Here is a 27,735-nt window from a genome sequence, read left to right as displayed (position 1 = left end):
ATGGAGGTGGGCGACATCCCTGGAGGAAGAAACAGCATGTGCGAAGCCTGGAAGTGAGGAGGAGAGTGCTGTGTCCTTGTGGCAGAAGCCTGGGGAGAATAGTGAGGCTGGAGGCCAGGCTGGCTGCTTTCTGAAGGCAATGAGAAACCTGTGAGCAGGTTTTGAGCGGGAGACTTGCAAGGCCAGGTTTGCATTAAAAAAAAAAAAGTATTTCTTTGGCTGTGCTGGGTCTTAATCATGGCACATGGGATCTTCGATCATCATTGTGGCATGCAAGATCATTGTTGGTGGTGCTGGTCGCTCAGACGTGTCCAGCTCTTTACGACCCCATGGACTGTAGGGCCCCAGGCTCCTCTGTCCATGGAATTCTGCAGGCAAGAATACTGGAGTAAGTTGTCATGCCCTTCTCCAGGGGATCTTCCTGACCCAGGGAGCCAACCCAGGTCTCCCTCATTACAGGCAGACTCTTTACTGTTTGAGCTACCTGGGAAGCGAGATTGTTAGTTGCAGCGTGTAGGATCTAGTTCCCTGATCAAGGATCAAACCCAGTTCCCTTGCACTGGGAGTGTGGAATCTTAGCCACTGGACCACCAGGAAAATCCCCCAGGTTTGCATTTGAGAAAGATCACCCTGGGATCCTGTTGGAGAAATGGCTGGGAGGGAGACTAGAGATGGGAAACCAGTGACAATGTGATTCAGTAGAAGAAGTGATGGGGACCTGGATCAAGGCAAGGAAGGGGAACAGAGCAGAGGGAGTGGGTTGGTGAGCTGTTGGAGATGAGAAGACTATAGGATACAGTTGACAGTTGCTTGTGGGCAGGAGAGGCGGGAGGAAGGGGCGAGATGATGAGCAGATTTCTGGTTTAGGAGTCTGACTGGATGAAGGGGCCAATCACTAAGGTAGGGTTGTGGAGAAGGAGTAGGCTTAGGAGGGTATGTGTTGGTGGTCTGTTCCCAATAAATACCTAGGGAAGGCATCCTCAATATATGAACATGGGCGCTTGTATCAATTATACCAACTTGTATCAGTTGGTTATAGCGGTGTAACAAACCACCCCAAACAAGTAGTATAAAACAGCAACCACTCATTGTCACTTACGTGTCTGCATATGGCTGGGGCTTGCCTGATCCAGGCTGGGCTTTGCTGGTGGCTCACCTTCAAACTGTAGGCCTGCAGTTAGCTAAGTGGCCAGATTTGGGGTTGCTGACCATCCTTTTCCTTCTGGCCCTGACCTGAATGCCTTCCCTTGTTCTTCTACTCTACCTTGGACCAGCAGATGACAACCGAGCAAAGAGCTGCAGGAGGTGAGGGAATCAGGATGTCTTGAGGAGCATTCTAGGCAGAGGCAACAGCCAGTGCAAAGGCCCTGAGGTGAGATTTTGCCTAGTGTTTGAAGAACAGGAAGAAAAGCAGTGTGACTGGAGGGGGTGTGCAAGTGGGAAGAGGTAGCAGAGGAAGTCAGCGTTAGCCAGGACCTTAGTCATATGGGGCCAGGAAGGTCCTGGGAAGTGGCCACTACTCTTATTATTATTGCTGCTATCACTTTTCATCCTCTTCTGTCCCCCACAGGACCCCCCATCCCTGGATGCAGCCATCCAGCATGCCCTGGCAGGCCTCTATCCTCCTTTTGAGGCAACAGCACCTACCATCCTGGGTCAGGTGTTCCGTCTCCTGGATTCTGACTTCCGGGGCGATGGACTGAACTTCCTCCTGGATTTCCTGATCCCTGCCAAGCGCCTGTGTGAACAAGTGCGTGAAGCAGCCTGTGTAAGTTGCAAGGGACATGGGGTTAGGGTACAAGCTCTCCCAGAAAGGCTGGAGGTGAGCAGAGAAGGAAATGGGCTGGTGTGTGTCTTGTTGAAGAGCATGAACTGAGGATGTGGGATGGTTTTCAGGTGTTAACTGCTTGCCCCCCAAAAAACTTAAGCCTCATAGATGGACAGGAAGGTCCCTTGGGCCTTTACCCTCTGACATCTAGGAGTCAATCACATTTGCACTTTAAATAACAAAGAGGGAAGCCTGGGTAAAGCATCCATGTGGATTCTCTGGCCCCCAGGAATTGATACTGTGGACATCATCTGGCTATCTTGACTGAAGTGGGAACGCTTCAGTGGAAATAGTAGAGAATGTCCCAGACCTTCCCTGGAGCCCTTGTGGCATCAGAACTCTTGCTTTCCTCCCTGGATGATGAATGAATGAATACCAACTTTGATCAATTAATAGGGACTGCCTAGAGCACCTGGTTGGCCCAGTAAGAAGGAATTTTATGAATGGTTAATTATGTCATCCATGTTTAAGGATGCAATAGAGATACTAGTGCTTGTCTGACTCTTTGTGACCCCATGGACTGTAGCCTGCCAGGCTCCTCTATCCATGGGGTTCTCCAGTGAAGAATACTGGAGTGGGTTGTCATTTCCTCCTCCAGGGGATCTTCCTGACCTAGGAATTGAACCCACGCCTCCTGCACTGGCAGGCAGATTCTCTACCACTGAGCCACCTGGAAAGTCAACGAGACTCCTTCAAACCCACATCTCAGGGAGCCCTCTCCTGAGGCAAAGTGGAAAGAAAAGTGTTTTAGGCAGAACTCATTGGCTGCAAATGACAGATCCTTACTTAGGTCAGGGCAAAGTGATCCCGACATGAGTCTGAGGTGATCCACTAATCAGACCCCTTTGGGACTCTGTCTCTTGTCTCTGCTTCTACTGCTTGTCAGGATCATTCTTACAAGCGAGGTGTTTCCTCAAGGGTGGAGCCCAGGGCAGCACCAGGATCAAATCCTACTTTAAAGAAGAAAATGAACTCTTCCCCATCAGTTGCAGATAGAAAATCACAAGGGAGGATCCTGATTGGCTGGGCTTGAGTCTTGCATCCGTGCTTGGACCAATCATTGAGGCAAGGGGAATGAGGTACCAGGATTGGCCAGGTTTGGATCCTGTGTCTATCCTTAGACCAATTATTGCAGCCAGAGGAATGGATAAGAGGACTTTGCAGACTTGAATTCTATACCTCCCTCTGTGCTCAGAGGGTGGAGATTGTTTTAAGAAAAGGGTTGGGAGAAGGCCTTTGGAGACCAAAGCTTCAGATGCCTACTCATGGAACTTACCCACGTCCTTCAGAGTTGCTGATTCTGCTCTGCCGTTCTGTTATTCAATCCCCACCCCTAACTGCTCCAACTTCAAGAATTGCTAAGAGCATCTTAGGTCCTACTAGCCTTTCCTGAGTTGCTCATATCTGTCAGGGACCTGGCATATCAGGAATAGAAATAAATGGAGGAATTATGTGCATCATTTCAGTGATAGAAAAAAACTGAATGCAGCAGCTAAAAGTTCAGGCTTAGGAGGCTAGAATAAGAGATGGTTGGAACTGGAAGGAAATAGGTCACTTCATTCTAGGTGCTTAGCACGGTGCCTAGCGCATAGAAATAGCACCATACACATTCACTGTTCTTGGACGAGAAGAAAGAGTCTCGCTGAAACATTGCAGCCAATTTCCACATATCTGTGTTGACATTATTTAAGCTGTATCCTTCCCATCCTTCCCTCATGGCTCAATAGTAAAGAATCCGCCTGCCAGTGTAGGAGACACAGGTTCGATCCTTGGGTCGGGAAGCTCTCTTGGAGGAGGAAAAGGCAACCCACTCCAGTATTCTTGCATGAAAAATCGCATGGGCAGAGGAGCCTGGTGGGCTACAATCCATGGGTTGCAAAAAGTCAGATACTACTGAGCCACTGATCACGCCCACAGTGGCTCCCCATCTTTATTTCTTCTCCCTAACAAGCTATACATCTACCTGCTTCTTTCATTTGGCCATTAAAACTGCATTTGCACTGTTCCTTTCCCCATTTCTTCTGGGGGCAAATATCACAAGAGTTAGATTTTTTATATTTTAAATTATGAACGACTTTAATTATACGTGAATTTGTGTCACCTCAGGGCAGAGAGTGGTGGCATGGAATTAATGTATGCCCCCAGGGGTCAGGTGCCCCAGGTTCAAATCCAGTCTTCATCACTGTGGAGTTGGGGGATCCATGTCCCCTCTCTGAACTTCAGTTTCCTTATTGAGGAAAGCAGGAATGTTAATAACACAGGATGTACCTCGCTGAGATGATACACACAGCTTAGCACAGAACCTGACATGAGGAAATTGCTCAGTAGCTGCTGGCTGTTACTTTACCACTGTCTCCTTTCTTCCTGTGAAATAAGAATGCTCCGGCCTCAAAGTCTTTCTTTATAACCACCAGCGCCCAGACAGACGGCCACAATCAACGAAGTCTAGGGAGACTGGAGACAAACATATGGCTGATTCTAAATGTGAGCACAAGTCCTCCTTTTTCTGCTCTTCAGCTGTGATGACGAGGCATTTTTTTTTTTACCATCTCTCTGAGCCTTGGTTTTCTCATCTGTAAAGTGGGAATGATAGTTCCCGAACTGCCTGCACCCCTGAATTACTGTGAGTCAAATGAGATGATCATAACAGTCATTTCTATGGTGATTTGCTATTTGCAAAATACCACTCGGCTGTTTCATCTCATTCACTGAGAAATGGAGGGAGGGGGAAAGATGCTGTAAACAGCAGAGGACTATATGAAGAGGGTGAAATAACACAGAGACTTGTGGTTTATGGATAGAAAGTTTCTTGGAGACAGCCAAATCTGCAGTGTAACTAAAATGAACTGGCTTAACAACAAGGCAGGTACACGTATGGTCAGATCTCATCATTCCCCCGATTCATAATTCCAGAAAACACCTGCTTGATTCACAGGGAGTTCAGTGTCATCCTCGGCAGGTCTCCCATACACTCATCCAAATCACATGAGAGTATTGGGGCTTGTTCGATCTGCAGGAATCAGACTCTTTTCCAAAAGTCAGGAAGAGAAAGACCTGTTTTCAGTTTGGTGGAGCTGTTGTTTCTGCTGATGCCACTTGGTGTCACTGTTGAACACTGGGCCCCGCACAGCGCCAACTAAGTAACTGAGCATGCACGAACATCTACTTATTATATTTTATGCATTGCATTGTTTTTTAACAAACATACATGTATTTATGATCTCACTTAATCCTCATACCAACCCAATAATACCAATGTGTGTATTGGTATCTGAGCTGTCACTCAGTTGTGTCTGATTCTTTGTGACTCCCTGGATTGCAGCCAGCCAAGCTACTCCATCCATGAGATTTTTCCAGGCAAGAGTGCCTGAGTGGGTTGCCATTTCCTCCTCCAGGGGATCTTCCTGACCCAGGAATTGAACCTGCATCTCCTGCATTGGCAGGAGGATTCTTTACCACATGGGAAAGTCCTAATGATACCAATATGTATCATTATTCCTATTTGCAAATAGGGAAGCTGAGGCTCAAAGAAATTATGTCATTTGCACAAGTTAGCAGTTCAGACCCTGGAACCCACGTCTCTCTGGCCCTAAGTGGAGCGTTCATCTTGAACTGGGTTGAGAGGCATTTTGATGGTTGGAGAGGAGAAGGCAGCTGGCAGGACAATCCTCATGGAAAAGGCTTTTGCTAACTGGTGCCTGGTGCTCAGAGCTTTTCTCCCTTGGCCCAGTAGGTGAGCAAGTATTGATATTTTCAAGGTCAGGGCCAGGACTAGGGGGAGCAAGTGGCATGGAGGGTCCAACGTTTAAGGAGGCGCTCCCTCTTGGGGCTGCGTGACTTGCAGGATGCTGAGAGTGGGGCCACCTTGGATGCTGTGTCCTAGGCACCTTTCTTGCCTCACCTGAGCCCTCGACCTGTTCACTGTTCCTTCTGGGAGAGGGAAGGAAGAAACTCCTGGGCGGGGCTTTCAGAGCCCGATTCCCTGATGCTGTCCCCTCCTCTTTGCAGGCCCCCTACTCACACCGCCTCTTCCTGCACGAGGGCTGGCCGCTGTGCATGCGGGATGAGGTTGTGGTCCACCTGGCACCCCTCAATCCCCTCTTACTGCGCCAAGGTGACTTCTACCTCCAAGTCGAGCCCCGGGAGGAACAGTCCGTCTGCCTCACGATCAAGTGCCTCTCTGTGGACCTCCGCACAGTGGAAATGAAGTCTGTCCCTGAGTCATCCTATCCTATACTTTTCACCCAAGCCTGGCTAGAGGCCATCAACAGTGACTCTGAGGGCAGTCCCCTACACAACTGCCTGGTAGCTTCAGAAGATGGCATGGCCCCTGTGCCCTGGACCAAGATAACCAGCCCAGAGTTTGTGGATGACAGACCCCCAGCAGTGAATCTCCTCTCCCCAGCCTGGGCATCCCTTCAGTTAGAGGCACTGGATTTGAGCAGCTCTCAAGAGCTGCACCAGGCCATGTGCCCAGACAGGCAGGTGCTGCTTGTCCGGAGTTTGGGCAAGGGCAGGACACACAGGAACAAGTACCCAGGACTCATCAAGGTGGAGCAAGCTGGACCTGGGGAGGTGGGCTTCAGGGTGGACAGCGTGGCCAGCCAGGACCTGGAGGGAGAGTATGTGGCTCTTCTGGACTTTTCCCAAGAGAGCAGAGAAGGGTCTCCCAGTAAGGAGGTGGCGGCACCCAATGGGTGTCCTTTGGGGGCACCAGAAGAGCTATCTGGAACCAAGGAAATCCCTTTCTCTCAAAGGACGCTTCCTCTGTCAGGGGCCAATGGAGAGCCTTCCTTGGAAAAATGGGCTTGTGAGAAGCCTGAAAACTTGAGGGAGAAACCCTGTGTTTGGGGCTTGAGGAGAAAGGCTAATGATAAAGTCCCTACCCAAGACTCAGAACACCAGCCCCGAGAGCCATACCTCAGCATCTTTGTAAACCCACTGCATTGTGCGTCTGGCCTCGGGACAGGTGCCTCAGAAGAGCCACCTACCTCCAAGACACAGGGCATTCTGGGAAACTCAGAGAGCATGGTCCAGCTCAAGCCAGGACCAAAACAAGCATCCTCTCCCCGGCTCTGCCCAGCTTCTCCTCTTGCTGCTCCAGCCTCCAAAACCAAGATGGAAGAGAGGACCAAACAGGGCAATGGGAGACTTGCCAAGCCTGTGACCAACCCCAGTCGAAACACTTCCTCTTCCGGGTCGCCCACTCCTGGGCTCAAATTCTCATTCTTAAAGGGGCAGAGGCAAGCCCCTGCGGCCCCAGAGAAAGCCTCGCTCCAGCATGACGGGCCCTGGAAAGTCTTGTGTTCACTCTACTCACCCAAACCCAACCGAGCCAAGTGCTTAGGGAAAGGTAAGATGCCCGCATGCTCAACTGGAGAGGGCAACTGTTCTCTGGATGTGATCAGGTGACAAGGTCGTGTAGGATGTCAGGGACGAGATTCATTTGGGCTGGATCTGTCTCAGGGGTTTAGAGCACGGGGTGGCATGTCAAGAAGCTTAAGGTCTCTTGAGGCTGTAATTGAGCAAGATTCTGTGGTTGTGTTGAGACAGCCTGAGTCTATACCCCAGCTTGGCCATAAACCGTCTGGGTGACCGTGATCAAAGACTTAACCTCTGTAAGGCCAGGTCTCCCTCTCTCTGCAGTGAGGATCTCATCTGCCTCCTCAAGTTGTTTTGAGGTTCAAAGACAACACCAGTAGTGAGGAGCTTAGCACAATGCCTGCCACATAGAAGGAGATCGATATTGTAAGCGCTTATCGTTAGGCAGAATGTGAGAAAACATTTTCCCTGGGAAAATCCATCTTCTGCAATATTCTTTGTTGTTTATCCGCAGCTGGAACAACTCAGACCAAAACATCTGGCCTAGACGCTGACTCAGACCCAGTGACCGAGGAAAAGGCTGACTTCCCAGAAGCTTCTGCAGGCCCTCCAGAAAAAAGCCCCGCTCTGGACGAGGACCCCCCAGGGCTTGAGCCCAGGATTGGGGCCCTGAGCGTGGAGATCTTCCATTCCAGGATAGCATGCCTGCCAGGTCCTCAGGGGCTGTAGGGGCAAGTGGAGGTGAAGGGGAGGGAGCGGTGGGGGTGAGGATAGGGGTGGCTGAGAATCTTCCGATGCTGGTGGGTGTGGGGGAGGCAGGGAAGGTCCTAGACGCCTGTGTTCTGGACCAGGCCTCCCTGGGACTCAGATTTTTCATCTTTCCAATGAAGGAGGTTAAAGCAATTTCTAGGTATTCATTCATCCATCTATCCATTCCTCCCTCCCTCCATCCATCCATCCATCTGTCTTACTTACAGTGAGGCCATCAAGGTGAATGTCTTAGGTCAGGTTCCCTAGAAGCAAAGCTTAAGACAGGGATCCCTTGGGGTAGTGATTTATTTTCCTGAAGGTTGCTTTCAGGGGAAGGGGAGTGAGAGAGGCAGGGCAAGGCAGGGGAGAAGCTAAGCCAGGATGTGACCTGATTCTCTGGGGGTGGGGCAGCTCCGGAGCATGAATTACATCACAGAGATTGTTCTGTCTTAAGGTTCAGGGGCTGACCTGTTGTACACCTGGATCTGTGAGTCATCAGCTGCAGGCTGATCCTGGGATGAGGATGCAAGTGAACCCGTGACCCAGTTCAGCGGAGGGCAATTCTTCAGACAAGGGGACATCTCTGGGCCAATGTACAGCCTGTAACTACAGTCTCTGGGGGATGAGTGCTCTGACCTGATAATGGGGGTCTGATTGGGGTGTCAACGTCATCCAGTACTGAGAGTGTTGTCACTCTTGTTTAACATTTTTTCATCTTTGCAATAAAGATTTATTGAGCACCTACTGTGTGTCAGACCCTGGGCTTAGCACTGAGGCTTCAGCAGAGAACCAAGCCTTCTCTCAGGAAGCATATTCTGGGAGTAAATTCAACAGGTTATTACAGTAGATTATTATAATTCACTGTAAAATGTGACTATGTGGCATTACAGGGGGCTTTGGGAGGAGCGGTGAGGCCCCTGGGGTGCTTGGGGTAGAGGAGAGGTCAGGCAAGACTTCCTGAAGGAAGTGATGTGAAACTCAGTTCTGTAGTATGAGTAGGTGTCATCTGTGTAACATGGTGGGGATGCTGTTCCAGGCAGAGAGAGCAGCGTGTGCAGAGTTCTCCAAGCAAGAGAAACCACAGTGCTTTCTGGGAACTGACTGTCTTGCAAGTCTGTTTTATTTCAGAGGCATCTAAATTTCTGCGGACATGTCTGGGGGGACACGGATCTGTCATTTTGTTTTCCTTTTTGAAAATATTTGTTTATTTATTTGGCTGCCTTGAGTCTTAGCTCTGGCATGTGGGTTCTTTGCTGTGGGCTTCTCTCTAGTTGCAACACGTGGGCTCAGTAGCTGCAGTGCTGGGGCTTAGCTGCCCATGGCGTGTGTGATCTTAGTTCCCCAACCAGGGATCGAGCCCCTGTCCCCTGCACTGGAAGGCGGATTCTTAACCACTGGACCACCAGGGCAATCCCTGCTCTGTCATTTTAAAACTCCCAGAGGACATTGTCTGTCTTCTTGGTCATCTTTGCTGAAGCTCAGGCTGTTTGTTCCTATATTCGTGCTAAGTTGCTTCAGTCGTGTCTGACTCTTTGCGACCCCATGGACTGCAGCCCGCCAGGCCCCTCTGTCCATGGAATTCTCCAGGCAAGAATACTGGAGTGGGTTGCCATGCCCTCCTCCAAGGGTCTTCCCTACCTGGGGATTGAACCTGTGTCTCTTATGTTTCCTGCATTGGCAGGTGGGTTCTTTACCACTAGCACCATCTGGGAAGTCCTGTCCCCATGTTAATTGTTCACAAAGTCTCACAATCCTTCTGTGTTCTAGATGGTTGCACCCATGTGTAAGGCAACACTCGCAAAGGTGGTTAAGTTTGTGGAAGGCTTCATGAGCTACAAAGGGTCTCCCACACTTCCACACTGTGGAGGGTTGTACCTGCACGGAGTCGACAGTGCTCGCTGAAGGGCGGTCTTGAGTGAGGTGACTCTGGGGGTCAGGGCTGTGAGTCCAGAGCGCAGGATAGGCCCAGTTTTTAGTGGCCAGGGCCTCTTTCCCCCCGCTATACTCTCCCTTCCCCACAGTGTAGACAGACTGTGCTGACCCCCTGGGCCTCAGACTCTTGACCCTTGTGGGGAGCATGGGGCACACTGGATTCCTGGAACAGGAAATAGTCTGTGGAGAACTCATGGTTAGATGTCTGCAAGAATAAATATTGGGACTTCCCTTACAGTCCAAACTCTGCATGCAGGGGGCACTGGTTCAGTCCCTGGTCAGGGAAGATCCCACATGCTGCATGGTGTGGCCAAAAAAAAAAAAAAAAGAGTCAGCTGTGGAATGCACAGTCACCACATGGGGGGTGAGATGAGGACAGAGATAATGGCTATTACAACAACTGCTGTTTATGAGGCCCTTGACCTGTGTTAAATGTTTCTCAGGAACTGTTTCATTTAGTCTTTGAAATAACCTAATCTGCTCAGTATTGTATTCTCCCCATTTAACAGATGAGGAAACTGAGGCTCAGAGACACACTGACTTGTCTAAGGACACAGAACAAGTCAGTGCAGAACTGGAACTTCAATTCCTGTCTGTGTGACCCCAAAGCTCATTCTGTGAGCTCTATTCTGCCCAAGGTGCCCAGGGCAAGGGGTGCCCAGAGGAGGGTGAGGCTGCCTACACATGGAGGATGGCTTTGGGGATGACTTTTCTGAAGAAGTAGCTTTTGAACTGGGTCTTGAGGGATGAATGGGAGTTCAGATGGAGAAGAGAAAGGGGATTCCAGACAGAGGGACCAGTACAGGCAAAGCCTAGAGGCCACAGAGCAGCTTCCTATAGAAGGGGCTCCACCAAAGTGCTCACTGCTCATGTGTGTGCTTTCTCTTCCAGGCGGTCGGGACAGGGCAGGACGGCCCCTGCTTCTGGTGTCGACCACCAAGGGCCCCTGGGAGGCGCCATGGTGCACGGCCTCGGAGGTCACCAAGCTGTTTTCTTACCTGTGCGCCATCCCCAGGTAAGGGGCTGGGCCAGCCTGACCACCCCATGCCTCTTCGGCCTCTCAGCCCGGAGCCCAGCACCAGGTACCGTATGAAGAGACGTCACATCCTCTCGGTCCTGAGCCAGATGCTGGGAAGAAAGCAGGACAGACTGAAAAAGCAGGATAGTCCCTGCCACTGGGGCGTTCCCAGGCTGGCGGGGGAGATGGATGGTGTGCAAGGAACCAGCCATGGACCAGCAGCTCTCAGGAGTGTTAGTGTGGTGAAGAAAACAGGGATATCATAGATCGGTGCGGTGCTCAAACTCAACAGGCATCAGAACCATCTGGAGGGCTGTTAAAACAGATGGTTGGGCCCCACCTCCAGCGTTTCTGGTTCAGTAGACCGGTCTGCATAAGACCTGACGATGTGTATTTCTAACAAGTTTCCTGGTGATACTGATGTGGGTGGGCTGCAAACACATTTTGAGAGCCTCCCTTGTAAAATGAAGGGCGAGGGGCGGTTAGTTTCCATTGAGAAATCAGGGAAGGCGTCCCCGAGGAAGTGATAATTGAGTTGGTGATGTACAGGGAAGCTTGGCATGCTGCAGTCCATAGGGTCGCAAAGAGTCAGACAGACTGAGCAACTGAACTGAACTGATCTGAATTATAGATATTTGTTGAACAAATGAAGGAAAGGGTGAATGGGTGAAGGAATGAATAAGTGAGAGAGCAAAAGAATGAGTGAGTGATGAGGCTCACTCATCCCTGATGATGAGTGATGACCAGGCTTATTTCTACCACCGCCCCTTCCCTCCACCTCCCATAAGACTTCAGGTTGGACTGCCTGGGGAAAAGATACCCTCTTTCCTCTGAGTTGCAGCGCCCAGGCAGAGGTGGGTTGGTGGGGGGACTCATGGGACCCTTTGGAACCTCCTCCTCCAACTCCACCTTGTGGGAGCCAACACTGCCACCTGCTGGCCACTGAGATTTTTCTACCTTTTGTCCAAAGAGGAGTGGTTTTTCCGTTCTGAAGGGGAGATGGAATCCACGCCCGCCCACCACCAATCTGCTGTGTGACCTGGGAGTGGTAACTTTGCCTCTCTGAAATGCCCCCTGAAAAAGGGAGATGACCAAGTGGGCTGTGAGACCAAGTATGATCACAAAAAGGGAAGTGAGGTGCAGTGTGTTTTTCAGTCGCTCAGTCGTGTCTGACTCTTTTCAACCCCATGGACTGCAGCACGCCAGGCTTCCCTGTCCTTCGCCATCTCCCGGAGTTTGCTCAAATTCATGTCCGTTGAGTTGGTGATGCCATCCAACCATCCCATCCTCTGTCCTCCCCTTCTCCTCCTGCCTTCAAGCTTTCCCAATATCAAGGTCTTTTCTAATGAGTCGGCTCTTCGCATCAGGTGGCCAGAGCACTGGAGCTTCAGCTTCAGCATCAGTGCTTCTAGTGAACATTCAGGACTGATTTCCTTTAGGACTGCACCTGGGGATTTCTTTTAGAACTGCGCATGGGGTTCTCATATGCTGGGCTTGCCTCTCCATTCCTGTTGTAAACCACCATTGCTGGGCATCTCCCCTGAGACAGGCTTCATGCTGGGCCATGCTGGGGACCCTGATCCTCCTATATTGGGCCTTGACCTCTATGGGTGTCCAGGCTGGCAGTGGAGGCAGGGGTGGAAATGAACTTCCCTCCCAGTATGGGCACAGCCAGAAGCAGGGGAGGACATGAAGTCAGAGCCCTGGCCTCACCTCCGGGAGCCTGCTTTCACTGTCTGCTATGCCACTGCCCAGCACCTCAGTTTCCCTTCTCAGGACAGTGATAACAGCAGACATTGACATCCCTGTTTCTAATCCATCAGTCCTCACCACAGCCCCTGGAAGCCTACACTATCATTAGCCAGCCCCACTTACAGCTGGAAACTGACTTCCAGAGAGGTGAAACAACATGCCCAGTTGACTGCCGCAGCTCCACATCCCACACTGGCCACCTCTGGCTTTGGTCTGTGACTTGGGTGGTTGTAAGACTTGAAGGCAGTTGCAGGTTACTTTCCCAGTCTGATTGAATGGCCAGGGTACTTGGAACCGCAGACTGCCTGGCTCCACCTCCTACCCATTGGACACATTTCTTGGGTTACAGAGCAAGGGTGGAGGTAAAGTATCCTTATTTTAACAAGTTTTGACAATTGAAACTGTTTGGAAAATCCCAAGGTAATCACTGAAAAGTGCACTGTAAACTGGTGAGGATGTTTGGGCTGCAAGTAACAAATGTATCAGTCTTTGTCTCTGCCTTATAGCTCTTTGTAAGAACATTTTAAAGGAGAAAATGTCTTTCCCAGAAGTCCCCAACAAACATCTCCTCACATCTCATTGTCTAGAAAATGTCACATGGTCCCTATCTAAACCAATCATTAGCTAGGGGAATTGGGTCAGCTGTTGGCCTCAACCAATCAGAATCCAGCCCCTGGGGGAGGAAGGGATGTGGTTATAGGAAGAAAGTTGGATTCTTGAACAAAATGAGTCTTCTCCCCCAACAAAAAGGGTGAATGAAGGTTGGGTGACTCACCTACTGCAGCTAGGATAGTAGCATATAGTTTATGATTATTAGAGTGTCTGAGAGGGCTGTGTGAGGTACTATAGGAGCCCTGAAGAGGGAGCAATAAGCTCTGCCTGGAGAAGAATCATGGAGGACTCCCTGGAAGTGGTGTGTGTTGGGGGCTTGGGGAGGCACTGTAAATTTGTCTTGTAGGATGAAGAGTTCAGTAGTATCCAGGTTTCTAGCACCCAATTTCCCTCACCTTCCCTCACTGGGTCCTTCCCCTTCAAGGGCCCTGATTCAACCAATAAGACTGCCAATTCTGTTTACCACCCACAGGCCTGAAGATAAAACTAAGGGGTTGGCAGTTGTGATTGATGCTAGGAAACAGCCCCCACATCCCAGTCTTGTCAGTGCCCTGCAGGCCACCCAGGTGAGTGGAAGTGGACAGCCTCAGCCTACCAAGTTTTAGAAGCACTGGAGGCCTTTGGATATTCACAGATCCTGGGGATGCTCAGAGCTAGGACCAGGACCCCAGGCAGGGAACCTTAGTTGCAGATGATAGAAACCCCAGCCCAGGGGATTTCCCTGGTGGTCCAGTGGATAAGACTCTACTTCCGCTGCAGAGGGCTTGGGTTCATTTCCTGTTTGGGGAACTAAGATCCCACATGCCGTGCAGCGAAAGAAACCCCAACCCAAACATGCTTAAAGACAAAGGTCATTCATTGGTTGATGTGACTCAGTCTGGAAATTAAATCCAGCTTCAAGTATGACTTGATTTGGGGGCTCAGATATTATCACCAGGGTCTGGTTTCTCTCCCCATTTCTGGCTCCATGCCTCTGGGAGAGTGCCATTATCAGGCAGGTCCCACTCTTTGTGGCAGTGTGGTCCCTACCATCTTTAATTTCATATGGTCTGTCATTTAAGCTGTCTGACCTTCTTAGCCCCCATTGGCTCAGGTGTCTGTCCATCAGTCAACCTCTGTGGTCAGGGGACTGTGGCACACTGATTGGCTTAGGTTTAGCTCACATAAATCTCACCAACTGAGAATGGGGCAGGGAAGAGATTCATAACTCACCAGTACAGGCAGCAGCATAAACGGAAGTTTGGGATAAGCTCACCTTGTGGTCTGACCTCCACCCCATCTCCTACTTCTCCCTTCACAGATGGGGAAACTGAGACCCAGAGGGGGCGGGGCACCCAAAAAGTTTGCAAACCAGCTTGAACCTGCTGTTCGTTTGACTTCTGATGACTCCCAATAAATCATTTGACTCATCCTCCAAATAAGGATCCCAGCCCTCCCTTCCATGTGGACCCCAGCCATAGGGAACCCTTACCCCTGTCCCTGTGGCCCATTTGTCTACATCTTAGAGGGGAGGCTTGGTGAGGGCCTAGGCAGATCAGCTCTGAAATGGTTCTCTCTGACAGGCGCTGGTCCCAGCCTCCATCCGTGCCATGCTCTTCCTGGGGGAGAAGGAGGCAGCTCTCCAGCTGGAGGCATTACCTGACATCCAGGTAAGGGGAAGGCAGCATTGGTTGAGGTGCAGAGGAGTTGGGCTTGAGCTGAGCTGGGGTGAGGAATGGCGGCCCTGGAATAATAGAGTGCAGGTCAATTAGATACGAGGCCTGGATGCTACAAGTCTCCTGCCCAGCCCCCATGGTGTGCAGGCGTGCTCAGTCACGTCTGATTCTTTGCGACCTCATGGACTGTAGCCTGTCAGGCTCCTCTGTCCATGGAATTCTCCAGGCAAGAATACTGGAGTGGGCTGCCATTTCCTCCTCCAGGGGATCTTCCTGACCCAGGGATTGAACCTGTGTGCCCTACACTGGCAGGCAGATTCTTTACCACTCAAACACCAGGGGTGCCTACAGATTTCTTGGGGAATCACTGGTTCCCCAAGTACTGATTAAGTGGTTCTGGGTTTGGCCTGGGATTCTGCATTCTAGCATGTTCCTAAAGTGCTGCTGGGACTCCTGATCCGTGGAGCACACTTGAAAAACCAGGGATGAAAAGTGGGCTCCAGAACCCCACAGAATTCTCCCCATCCCAAGCTTAGGTATCTGGAGCTGTCTGTACCAGAAGCCTCAAGCTTCACCACCTGGGAGAATCAGTCGACTAGTCCCTTCTCCACATCTTAGTGGGTACCGTTAAGATTTGGCAACCTTTCTCAACATCCCCAAGAACATCTTCATGGGTCTCCAGAAAATGGTGCAAGGACAGCAGAGAAGTTGCATAACAAGGGCCAGCTTTAATCAGTTCATGTGATTGCCTGGACAACTGTGCTGGAAAGAACCCAGCTCAGAGGGAAGGAGCGCCGTGATCAATTGATGATGTCTGCCTCCATCACAGGCTAGGAGAGTGGCAGTACGGGCGCTGTTTGTTTGCTATTCCTTACACAGGGTCTGGCTCTCAACTTTGATGTATCAGAGTTTCCAGAGAAAATTCCTTGCCCAGAAAGCAACTCTTCAAGCCAGGGGCAGTCTTACCCATGGGAGGTGGAGAAATGCTGAGGCATGGATCTGGGCAGGACCTTCTGAGACATTGGTCTCTACATTGAGTTCCCTGGTCAGAATGAATTTTTGTGTGTGTGTGTCTGCAGGTAGAGGTGCTGACCTCACTGAAGGCCCTGAGCCACCACGTGGACCCCAGCCAGCTCCCTATGGCCCTGGAAGGCCCCTTCCCCTACTGTCATGGCGAGTGGGTGCAATTCTTCCAGGTGTCTATCATCACAGCCTTCACCCCGCACCCTCATCCCTTCTCTTTCTCTACTCTCTATCCTGTTCCATGGACCCACCTGAACTTATCTGGTTCAAAAACAGTCATTCAACAAACACTGATAATGAGGGTGCAGAATGGAGTGAAGAAGAGCTCAGGCTCTGGGGCCCGACGGCCTGGCTCCCACCCCCAGCTCTGCTGTGTGACCTTGGGGAAGTTATACACCTTCTCTGAGCCCTTTTCCTCAATAACAGAATGGGGGTTAAGAAGAGTACCTCCTCCTGGGGCTAGTGTGAGACTTGGGGTAAAGAGCTTAGAAGAAAGAGTGTCTGCCACATGCTAAGAGTGATGGGAGTGTTTCCCGCAAACACATTTACAGGCATCTGCTTTGTGGACGCACAAATCTCGGGGAACTTGGGGTCTGGTGGGGGAGGCAGGCGTGCTCCCTCCTGTAAGAGAGAGGAACTAAGGAAGCTGCCAGGGTCTGCTGCTTTCCCATGTGACCTCAGTCCCTACTCACCCCAGCCCTGCAAGGGGGCATCTCCTGCCCGGTTTAGCACATGAGGAAGCACAGGATGGGCACGACTTCTGCAGCAGCACACAGGTGCTTATGCGCTTAAACCACCTGAGAACCAGTGCTGAGAGCTGGGCCCGGGGCAGCTCGACTTCAGCACTATTCCTATTTGGAGCTGGATAATTCATTTTTGGGGTGAGCTGTTTGCACACTGTCAAGAGATTAGTACCAGCCCTGGACCCTACCCACTCTGACAATAGCTTCCTCCAAATGATGACAACCGAAACTGTCTCCAGACATCACCAGGTGTCCCCTGGCGTGGGAGACCATCCCCACTGAGAACCACCAGTCTCTAGTCTCACATGGCCGTTTGCTTGTTTGCTTTTGGCCCACACTCTTCTTTTTAATTGGATCTATTTTCAAACAGACCATACATTCAAAATTCAATTAGTACAGAAGGGTATAAACTGAAAAATCTCTTACCCTACTCGTCCCACAGGCCCCCAGTTCCCCTCTCCAGAGATCTCCAGTTCCTCCAGGGGCTTTTAAACTATATTTTTGCTTTAATGCCTTCCCTTTAAATAGAATCTTACCTATAGACCCAGCCTATAGAGGCTTCCCTGGTCGCTCAGATGGTAAAGAATCTGCCTGCAATGCAGGAGACCTGGGTTCGATCCCTGGGTCAGGAAGATCCCCTGGAGAAGGGAATGGCCTTCAGTATTCTTGCCTGGAGAATCCCAAAGAGCGAGGAGCCTGGTGGGCTACAGTCCATGGGGTCGCAAAGAGTTGTACACAACTGAGCGATTAGCATTTTCACTTTCATAAAGCTGATAATGAAGATGACTAAGGATGCTATTCTAAGTGCCTGGCACAAATAAACCCATTTAGTCTTCACACAAGCCTCTAGGGCAGGAACTACTGTGCTCCCATTTTATAGAGGAAGTGGAGGCACAGAAAGGTTAAGAAACTTGCCCAAGGCCTCATAGCTAGCAAGTGGTAAAGCCAGGCTGAAGTGGGACCCAGAGAAGATGGCCTCCAACCCTGCCATCTCACCCCTCCTACTGTTCCCTCCCCCACTATACCCCAGTGGCCTGGGAGTAGGTCAGACCTGTCCTCTGTCTTTTCCCCTCTCATTTCCAGCATGAGTGGTTCTCAAACTGTGGTCCCTGGACCAGCAGCATCAGCCTCACCTGGGAACCTGTTAGAAATGTGCCCTCTCAGGACCCACCCCAGAGAAACTAAACCAGAAATTTGGGGGGAGGGCTCAACTGCCTGGATTAAAAAAAATAATAATTCTCTTGATGTGGACCATTTTAAGGTTCTTTACTGAATTTGTTACAGTATTTCTTCTAGTTTACGTTTTGGTTTTTTGGCCGAGAGGCATGTAGAATCCTAACTCCTCGACCAAGGATCATACAGACCTGCATCCCCTGCATTGGAAGGCAAAGTCTTAACCACTGGCCCACCAGGAAAGTCCTGCAGCCTGGATTTTAACTGGCTTTCCAGGTGATTCTGATGCAGCTAACGTTTGAGAACCACCAGCCTGCATGTCCTCCTGGTGGGTGGAGGGGAGCGGTGTCCTCTTCGCAGGCTGACACCCCCACTCTGGGCCTCCTGTCCTGCAGAAGCTGGATCCTTTCCTTGTTGACCTTCGCCAGGCCTCCTGCCTGCTAAAGGCTTCCATCGAGGAGTTTGAGAAGGGTGAGCCCCCTGGAGGGATGCAGGTGAGCCAGGGGCCAGAAGTGGGGAAACCACAACACACCCCCGATTCCATGGACCAAGGGCTCAGTGAAGGGGCTTTGTTTTCATTCATTCATTCAGCTGATATTTACTGGACAGTTACTATGTGTCATGCCCTGGAGACCCAGCCTGGGGCAGATCGACTTGTCCCTGCCTTCACAGGGCTCATGGTGCAGTGTGAGAGGTCATTAAAAAAAAAAAAAAAGTAAATAGAAATGGACATTTCACTACAAGTGATGCTAAACGCTGTGAAAGTAAGATTGAGAGTAATGGGGAAGGAGGGTATTGAAGCTGAGCCTTGAAGGATGAGATGGAACCCTGGGAACAGGAACAGGACTGTGCTCCAGGTGGAGGGCAATCATGTTCAAAGCCCTGAGGCGGGGCTGTGCTTGGTATGTTTGAGCAAGGAGGCCAGTGTGGAACAAAGTAGGGGAAAAGGAGGAGACCTGCTAGGTCCACAACTGTATCAGGGAAAAGCTGAGTTGGGATTTGATTCTAAATGGAAAGGGAAGCCGCTGGACAGTTCTAAGCAGCAGTGGGATGATCAAATGGGCCCTTTGAGATCTGTCTGGTTGCCATACAGAGAACAGACTGCAGGGGGAGCCAGGGTGCTGTGGGGAAATCAGCAGAACCCTGGGATGGATGTCCCAGAAAGAGATGATGGTGCTTGGACCAGTGAGGTTGCCATGGTGATGAGAGGAAGCTTGGTTTGAGGAGATGTTTTAGAGATAGAAAGGATGGACTTTCCGCAAGGGGAGTCAGGCAGAATCAGGGAGTGGGGAGCCCTGGAAGGTTATAGGAGAGTGGGAACTGAGCCTCAGGCTACTTCCCTACCCTGGCAGGAGGCCTCCAGGTGTCTGAACAAGTCCAAGGAGCTGATGGAGGCCGTGCTAAGGGACCCAGGCCTGATGAGCCTCCAGCGGGAAGGCGGAGCCACCCTGGCCAGGCTGAGACAAGAGGGCAGCAGGCTGAACTTCAACCCTGACGTCAGGTATGGGCACCAGGCTTTTCCTCCCCTACCCCATCCTGTTGCCCGGGCTGGGACCCAGAGCTGGGGCCACTTTGCTGAGGGGACACATAGGGTAGGCTCTGAGGATGTCTGGGATGGGGTGTTTGCAGTGCCCATATCCCGAGCTGAGGCTTCCACCTTGGCAAGTCCCTTCTCTGTGGCCCTCCTAAACCCAGACATTGGAGGAAGCTCCCCCGCTTCTGGTGACCATCATCAACCAAGCACCATCTTTGACCTAAACCCTGGGCTGAGGGCCTTCAAGAGCTTGTCTCTTATTCCTCATAAGATTACATGAGGCCCACATCCTCCTATTTGGCTGATGGATGCTGAGGCTGAGCGAAGGGAAGTAAGAGCCGGGCTTTGTGAACACTAACCCCTGAACTGCCCTGCCTTCCCTGGCAGGGGCCTGAGAGAACTTCACGGTCTCAGAACCACAGAGTGAACAGTGCACATTCCTAGAAAGTACCAATTTTCTTAAAGTTAGGGATGGGGTGGGGTGCAAATCAGCAATTAAATCAGCCAGCAATTGTAAACATTTTGTCTCTGTTAGAATGAGCACAATTACAAAGTTTGCATAATCTTCCAAGAACGTTTTGGTTATTTAACCAACCCCAAATAGCACTTAGTATGAGCACAGCATTGTTCTACGGGCCTCAAGAATGTTAACATGTTTAATTCCCACCCACAAAGTGGATCCTAGTACCGTCCTCATTTTACAGTGGAAGAGCCTGAAGCTCGGAGAGAGGATAAGTGACTTGCCCAAGGTCACGCAGCCAGGACTTAAACCCAGGCAGCCTGGCCCAGAATCTTGAACACACCACCCTGAACTGTGCCCACAGACAGATTCATGCAGATGTGAGCGCTGGACAGCAGCTCCTGGAGGTGGAGTCATCTCCCTGCCCCTCTCATGGCCTGGTGGGGCTGACACTGCCTTTCCCAGGACGCCCCTGCCTGACTGGTTGGGCTCCGGGGCCCCTTTGTTTCGCCATAGGCCCGTCCAGACCGCTGGCCACCAGCAGTTCCACGAGGGGGCGCTGTGGTCCCATGTGAGCCACTCTGCGTGTTGGTTCTGCAGCTCCTGCCTGTCCCCAACTTCCTCCCGCCCTTTGCCAGACAGCCTGGCATTTTCCATCCTGTTCACTCGCCCGGGGCGCTCACCCATTCCCTGGAAAGGCAGTGACCCGTGGGAAGGTGCGGTCAGATGAGGCTCCCTCCAGGAAAATGGACTTTCCTTCCCTCTCCTCTTTTACCTTTTCCTTCTAAAGGATCGCTAGGGCAGAGGAGGGTGCAACCACCTTGTGAAGTGGGTTCTGTTACAGAAACGGAGATGCAGAAGGGTGAGGAATTTGCATAAGCTCCTCTTACTGGAAGGTAGCAGGCCTGGGGTGTGAACCCAGATCTGTCCAGCTCAGCTCCTACCTTCCTAGGGAAAGACAGGGTCATTTGGATTCCTGCTGTGGCCTCTGGTCCTCCCAGTCCCCCGGAAGGCCGAGACTGAGGCCCAGAGAGGTGTGGGGACCTGCCCAAGGTCACACAGCAAGTCAGCAGCTGAAGCACCCAGGCCAAGGCCACAGAGTTGGAGGGAGTTAGGGAGGCAGGCCTATGCTGGGCAGGAGTGCAGGGAGTGGGGGCCAAGGGATCAACATCTTGGGTTTTTCTCACCCTCCGTGGCCTCCCAGGAGCCATCTGGCCGAAGCTGCCGCCCTCTACAGCCTTGTGGATGAGCAGCTGCACGTCCTGGCCACTGTGTCCAACCACCTCCTGAGAAGGCTGGAGCTCCGTGTCCGTCTGGGCCGCCTGGAAGCTGCCATCCACCAGGTGAGAGAGGGGAAGGAGGAGGCTGGCCCAGGGACCTGAGGGTGGAAGTGGGGCTCCTGCCACTCCAGGCCCTGCCCCAGCCAAGCGCTTTGCTCTGGTATAAAGATACCAGGTTGGCACTTCTTGGAGAGCCAGGTAGGGGTTCTTAGAGCACACGACATGCACTCCGTAAGGGTGCTTGGTGACTGAGGACATAGCTTGAGACGCTACTTTTTTTTTATGTATATAATTTTGTATCTTTATTTCTGGCTGTGCTAGGTCTTCATTGCTGCACGGGTTTTTCTCCAGTTGCGGCAAGCGGGAGCTACTCTAGTTACGACGCACAGGCGTCTCATAATGGTGGCTTCTCCTATTGCTGGTTCTAGGTTTGCTGGGCTCAGTAGTTGCAGCTCCTGGGCTCTAAAGCACAGGCTCATTAGTTGTGATGCACAGGCTTCGTTGCTCCGAAGCACATGGGATCTTCCCCAACCAGGGATCAAACCTGTGTCTCCTGCATTGGCAGGCAGTTTCTTTACCGGTGAGCCATCAGGGAAGCCCCCCAGAAGCTGCATTTCTTAAATACCAGCTTTGCCCCAAGCCCTGGACTGGAGACTTTGTGACCATCACCACTTTTCAACCTCATCCCTTACCAGCGACATGGGCAAGACTTTAGGATTTCGCCTACTCACTGATGAGGAAACGGAGTCTGGGAGACGTTATGTCACTTGCCCTTGTCGCACACCTAGGGGTCTGATCCTGGAGCCCACACCAGGCACCATCCTGTCCAAATGCCGGTGCCTAGAGCCACCACCTCCCTGCATGCTCGGGGTCGTGGAGCACAGGGTGCCTGGAGCCAGACGGCTTGGGTTCCAGTACCGGCTCCAGCACTTACTAGTGGTGTGATCTAGACAAGGTACTTAATTATTCAGTGCCTAGGTTTCCTCATCTGTTAAATGGGGGATAAAATTAGTGGCCACATGGGGCTTTGTGAGGATAAAGTAGGTGAGTATGTGCCCTTTAAGACACCCCAGAATATAAAGAGGACTCGTGGGATCGAGAGCCATTTTACCCCATCTGTCCCTCATTGAATCCTCATGTCTCCAGAATTATAGGGGGGTGTTTCAGGCCCGGTCAGTGGGCCCCCAAATGACTGAGGATAAGACCTCAGCCTCTCACGAAAGCAGGAGGCTGGCCAAGGGATGTTTCCTCAGCAGTCCCTCACATCCAAACCTCCCTCCCTGCTCCAGGTCAGCCACTGGATGGAGCAGGAAGGAAGCCAGTGCCTGCAAGTGCTGACCCCCAAGGACGGAAGCTTGGAGACAGTGGAGAAAGCCCACGCAGAGTTCGAGGACTTCTTCCTTCAGGCTGCGGTGTGTTCCTGAGACTGAGGGACAGGATGGGAGCAGATGGAGAGGACCAGAGCAGGGTGGGGGTGGCACTGCTGGGAAAAGGTGCGAAGGTGGAGAAGTACTAGAAAGCTGCTCGAGACAGTGGGGGAAGCAGCTTGGATCACAAAGAGTTCGGCTTAGATGCTGTCTCCTCCAGGAAGCCTTCCCTGACTACCCAGTCCAAAGATAACCAGTCTCAGAATTCCTGATGGATTTCTTAAAATACAGATTCCAGAGTCCTACTCTAGTCCTACTGAATCAGCCTGGGAGGCGGGGGGAGTCTGCCTCCTCGATGTGCTGGGCCCTGGGGCCCAGGGCGATTCAGCCCCTGTTTTAACCTTCAGGGAACTTCCAGGCCAGTTTTTTTTTTTTTTTCCCGGAGGGTGGGTTGGAGGGGCAACAGGGAAACAGTCAGAAAGGGAACACCGTGGTGGCATAGATGAGAAGCCTCTAACTCAGATTCTGGGGTCAGGGAATTTTTCCAGAAGAAGGTGACACTAAGTAGAGTCTCAGTGGGCAAAGTGAACCCTGGGTTCCCATTTTATAGATGAGGAAACTGAGACTCAGGAAGTCTCATATCTTGGTAGAGAGGCTGGAGCTGAGTGGACACCCTCCCCTCCCTGCTCAGGCCCAGTACCGCCGCGGCCTGGAGCTGTGCAAGCAGGCGGCCCAGCTGGCAGCAGCAGCCAGGGCTGGGGAGGCAGGAGGGACCGAGCTCCCGGAGCTGGCAGCCTTTGCCTTCACCCAGCGGGCTTTCCAGGCGAAGCTGACCCACTTCTACATGGCGGCCGAGCGGCAACGCACAGACCTGGAGACACTGCTCCACCTGCACCACTTCTGCAAGAAGGTGAGCCTTCCAGCATAGGCTTCCCACCCCTGCCCCCAGCGCCTGGAAGGAAGGGTGGGGCAGGAGCGGCTGGACACAGCGCTAGGCTCTCTTCATTCCACAGTCACTTCCATAGGAAAGAGAATCAGCTGCATTTTCTGAAAGGGAAGCAAGGTTTGCAAGATGAAGTTACCCTCCTAAACCAGATCTAGCTGATCTCTGAACCCGGTTTGTCCCACTACACAGGAGCCTCCCAGGGACACGAACTCTCAGAGGACCCTCAGAAAACATCTGCTTCTTAAGTGATGGGTTTAGGGGCAGGTTGTTTTCATTCAGTTGCTCAGTCGTGTCAGACTCTTTGTGACCTCATGGACTGCAGCACGCCAGGCTTCCCTGTCCTTCGCCATCTCCCAGAGTTTGCTCAAACTCAGGTCCATCAAGTCGGTGATGCCATCCAACCATCTCATCCTCTATGCCCCTTTGTCCTCCTGCCCTTGATCTTTCCCAGCATCAGGGTCTTTTCCAGTCCATCGGCTCTTTGCATCAGGTGGTCAAAGTATTGGAGCTTCAGCTTCGGCATCAGTCCTTCCAATGAATATTCAGGGTTGATTTCCTTTAGCATTGACTGGTTTGATTTCCTTACTATCCAAGGGACTCTCAAAAGTCTTCTCCAGCACCACAGTTCAAAAGCATCAATTCTTCAGCATTCAGCCTTCTTTATGGTCCAACTCTCACATCCATACCTGACTACTGGAAAAACCATAGCTTTGACTATATGGACCTTTGTCGGCAAAGTGATGTCTCTGCTTTTTAATATGCTGTCTAGGTCTGTCATTGCTTTTTGGAGCCTGGGGATTTCTGAGAATCCGATCAAAGTCATAGACTTGCCCTCCATACGCAGACCTTTGCAGGCAACTTCATAGGGTGAGAACCAGGCTGAGAACCTTGATCTCGTCCCACCTCTCTGTTGCAGAGTTGGGGCAACAGGAGGAAGAGGGGTAATGCCTCATGGGTTAAGGGTATCTGGAAGCTTCTCTCCCTTGTTTACTAAATTTAGCCAGTTTCAGCCCCATCAACCTTCTCTGGAGGAAGCAAACTAGCTCCAACACAGAGGCCTTCGCACTGGCTCTTCTCTCAGGCTGGAAAACTTTTCCCCTTGATGGGCTGGCTTCTTGCCTTTGGTAAGTCTCAGCTCATATGTCCCTTCCTCACAGAGGCCCTGCCTGAGCCCCAGCCCCTGCCCCACCTGCCCCGTTCGCTCTCATCACCCTGTGCTGATGACTTCGTGGAGCTCTTTGCAATCTGAGCTTATCCTGTGGCTCCATCACCTGCTCACCTCCCCCTTATCTGTCACTGTGAGCTGGGCTCCCCGAGCAGGGACCAGGTCCAACTGGGTCCTGGTTCTATCACTGTGCCCACGGCAGGATCAGCACCCAGAGGAGGCTCAGAAATTGGTCGCGTGAATGGAGGAAGAGTGGAGTCTGGTGGAGGGAGAAGGGCTGGGAGGCATGCAGGAGCCCAGAGTCTTTCAGAGGTCGTACAGGACAGGAGGGGATGGCCTTAACCTTCATTCCCACCTGGCCTGTCTCTCGGTGTTCAGCCTGGGTGGGCCCTGTTCTCCTCTCTGGCTTTGAATTTTAATCCGTACAATAAGCAGTGGGGCAAGATGGTTTCTGAGGTGCTGTCCACCTCTGTCTGGCTTGGCCTGGAATATCTGGTCCCAGACAGACAGACAGCTGGACGGCTCAGTGCTGGGCTCAGCCCCAGATGGAGAGCGTGCGGGCGGCAGCTTTGGCACTAAATAATAATAACACGATTGTACCGCTAAGGGAGATTTATGGAGCCCTTTCCCAGCCATGAGCTCAGTGTGCTTCCGCGAATATGAAGCCATTTATCTACAGACAAGTTCCTTTAATCCGCGGAAGGATGGTTTCCTCGGAGAAAATGGTTCTCCAGTCCCCACCGCCTAACGACTCGCTGTCGGCTTCTAAATTAATGGAGAGAAAGATTATGTTTTTCACGAGCTGCTGGAAATGTGTTGGCTTCTTTGCGGCCTGCAGACATTTTGTGGGTGACGTGGGGACGAGCAGAATCCCCCAAAGGGGCCTGACCGGAGTGAGGGGGCTTCCAGGCCAGGTCTGGCTGACAGTCTCCCTGTGGAACTGCAAGGGTGTGGCCCCGCCTGGGCCAGTTTCTCCTGTGCAAGGAGGTGCTTGCAAGATACCCTCTTGAGGCAGGACAGTTGAGTTCAAATCCCAGCTTCTCCCTGACCTGAGGCAAGTGACTTCACATCTCTGAGCCTCAGTTTCCTCCTCTGTAAAATGGGCCACTGGTTCAGTGAGATCCTACATGAGATGCACAGAGGCTGGCAGACGGTCGGTGGTTCAATCAATATTAGCCAGTCTCCTCCCTCAGCACCACTTATTAGGGGTTCATACCATCCGAGAATCCACATTTTTCAGCTCCCCAATTTTCATGATTACCACAACCTCCACTTTACAGAGGGGGAATCTGAGCCCTAGAGAGGGTTGAGTCCTTACTGGTCCCTAAGTCTGGAAGACTGGCCTAAAGATCTCAAGGGTGCTGGGGATTGTTTCTGGTGGGTCCTTGGGCAAGAAAGAGGAATATTGTCATCAGCAGCAGCAGCAGAGAGAACCACAGCCATGCTGGGTGGGGAGGGGCCTAACATGGATTGGGCATTTTTATTAATTCTCTCTAGCTAGAGTCATTCTTGAAGCCTCCTCTCTGCTCAGAGGGAGCACATCCCTATCTTCATGGAGCCCCCACCCCCCTCTTCTGTTGTCTACCAGGTGACCTGGTTCCACATGGACTGTCAGGACCTGATGGCCCAGCTCAGGCTGGGCAAGGCCCAGAGGACCAGCCCTGGGGACCAGCGCCGTCTCCACCGCTACCTGCAGCGCCTGGCATCCGAGTTTCCTGCTGAGAAGCTCACAGCCATGGGGCTGCAGGTGGCCTCATTGAGCCGGGAGGGCCTGGGCCGGGACCTGTGGGAGGAGGCCCAGGCGAGACACGAGGACATCCAGATGCTCCTGAAGAAGGCGCTGGCCCACTGTCCGTGCCCGGCAGGTTCCCCGGCCCGCCCCATGTGCCCAGAACTCAGAGGGGCGGCCGCCAAGGACCAGGGCCTGAATGGGGAGGTCACTTCCAAGGGCAGATGGGACCTGCCCCTCCAGGACTCACTGGGTTCAGATCGTTCGCCCAAATCCCGTTGGCCTCCTTGGGCCCCCAGGCGCGGACAGAACAGAAATTTCCAAGCGGCCCCTCCGACCCAAGAAGCTGGCCAGGCTGTTGAGGTTGATGAAGGCAGAAGCTCCCATGGGCCCTTGGACCCCGCTCCTGAGCGTTTCCTCACCACGCTCTTCTCCTGGCAGCGACTCCCCAGGCAGACTCAGATCCCCCAGCCTGCTGGGGACAGCTTCTCCTCGGAGGGGACAGGCTCACAGACATCTCTGGAGGACTTGCCCCACACGAGTCCCCCTGCTTCCCTCTAGCTGGGAGTTCCCATCAATCACACCAGGCTCCCGAGGGCGTGGGGCGGGGGGTGCCTGGGGTGGAGCCCAGCAACAGATGGGGAGCCCGGGACTATCCCTCAGAACGTGGCTACTGAGTTTGGCCCGTGCTTGGAGGATGAGAACCCGGCACCTGCTCCTGGCCCCAAGTAGCTCCGGGAAGCCCGACTCTCACATTCAGAATAGTGAGAGCGCAGGGCAGGGCAGGGCAGGGCAGGACATGGGAGAGTGTGGCATTGGCTCCAAAACCCCAGAGCCTCATCATGGAAAGAGCTGACAGTACAGACCTTTCCAGAGGTCTCTGACCTAGGCAGGCCAGATGCCCACCTGGAGTTCTGGGGTATGCCAGCTTCCCCTTGGAACACGAGGGGCAGAGCTGCCCTCATGATGGAACCCAGGGTGGGGAGATTGGGGAGTGGTTTCTTGTCTTAGGGGCCCACAAGGAAACAGACCCTAAGCAAGGATTCAAGTGCACATTTCTTTGGCTTTGATCCCAGGAACTACTGGCAAAGAAGCAGGGGGAGTGAGTCTGGGAAGGGAATAAAGGGTATGCTGTCAAGGGAACTATTGCGTGTAATTTATTCGCTGGCACTGCTGGCCTCAAGCAAAGAGAATCACCTGCTGGAGGCCAGTTAGTGCACAAAAGAGGGGTAGGGAGGTGGACTGTCTGCCGCATCTCTGTCACTTGGCTCCTCCAACAGACATGAGCATCAGTCTGAAGTTCAGGGAACCCCAGAGAGGACTCCTTCCTTCTCCTGTCTTCTGTCTTTTTCCCCTCCCCAGCACAGGTCCTCAGACCCTACCATCCGCTCTCCCCACCCCCAAGCCCCACCTCTCTTTAGGCACAGCCTCTGGTGTCCAGTGCCC

At 52.2% G+C, this 27,735-nt stretch overlaps 1 protein-coding gene across 1 annotated transcript; it reads left to right on the top strand.

Moving 5' to 3' along the window:
• KIAA1755 (KIAA1755 ortholog) lies at window positions 1-26,859 on the top strand. The gene is made up of 14 exons (XM_068986818.1): window positions 1-6; window positions 1,571-1,768; window positions 5,837-7,181; window positions 7,665-7,862; window positions 10,724-10,847; window positions 13,687-13,780; window positions 14,777-14,863; window positions 15,949-16,065; window positions 18,204-18,302; window positions 19,161-19,309; window positions 21,007-21,145; window positions 22,372-22,494; window positions 23,141-23,359; window positions 26,149-26,859. The coding sequence occupies exons 1-14, from the start codon at window positions 1-3 to the stop codon at window positions 26,848-26,850; spliced, it is 3,600 nt and encodes a 1,199-aa protein (XP_068842919.1). The 3' UTR covers window positions 26,851-26,859.
• The last annotated feature ends 876 nt before the right edge of the window (window positions 26,860-27,735 follow it).

Source organism: Capricornis sumatraensis, chromosome 15 (genome assembly GCF_032405125.1).
Source record: "Capricornis sumatraensis isolate serow.1 chromosome 15, serow.2, whole genome shotgun sequence".
NCBI lineage: Eukaryota > Metazoa > Chordata > Mammalia > Artiodactyla > Bovidae > Capricornis > Capricornis sumatraensis.
Note: the sequence above shows the minus strand (reverse complement) of the source record. Positions and strands in the feature narration are given on the sequence as shown.

Coding starts and splice junctions, on each gene's coding strand:
- KIAA1755 (XM_068986818.1), top strand. Junction 14,864..15,948: donor AGGCATTACCTGACATCCAG/GTAAGGGGAAGG, acceptor GTGTGTCTGCAG/GTAGAGGTGCTGACCTCACT. Junction 16,066..18,203: donor AGTGGGTGCAATTCTTCCAG/GTGTCTATCATC, acceptor CCTGTCCTGCAG/AAGCTGGATCCTTTCCTTGT.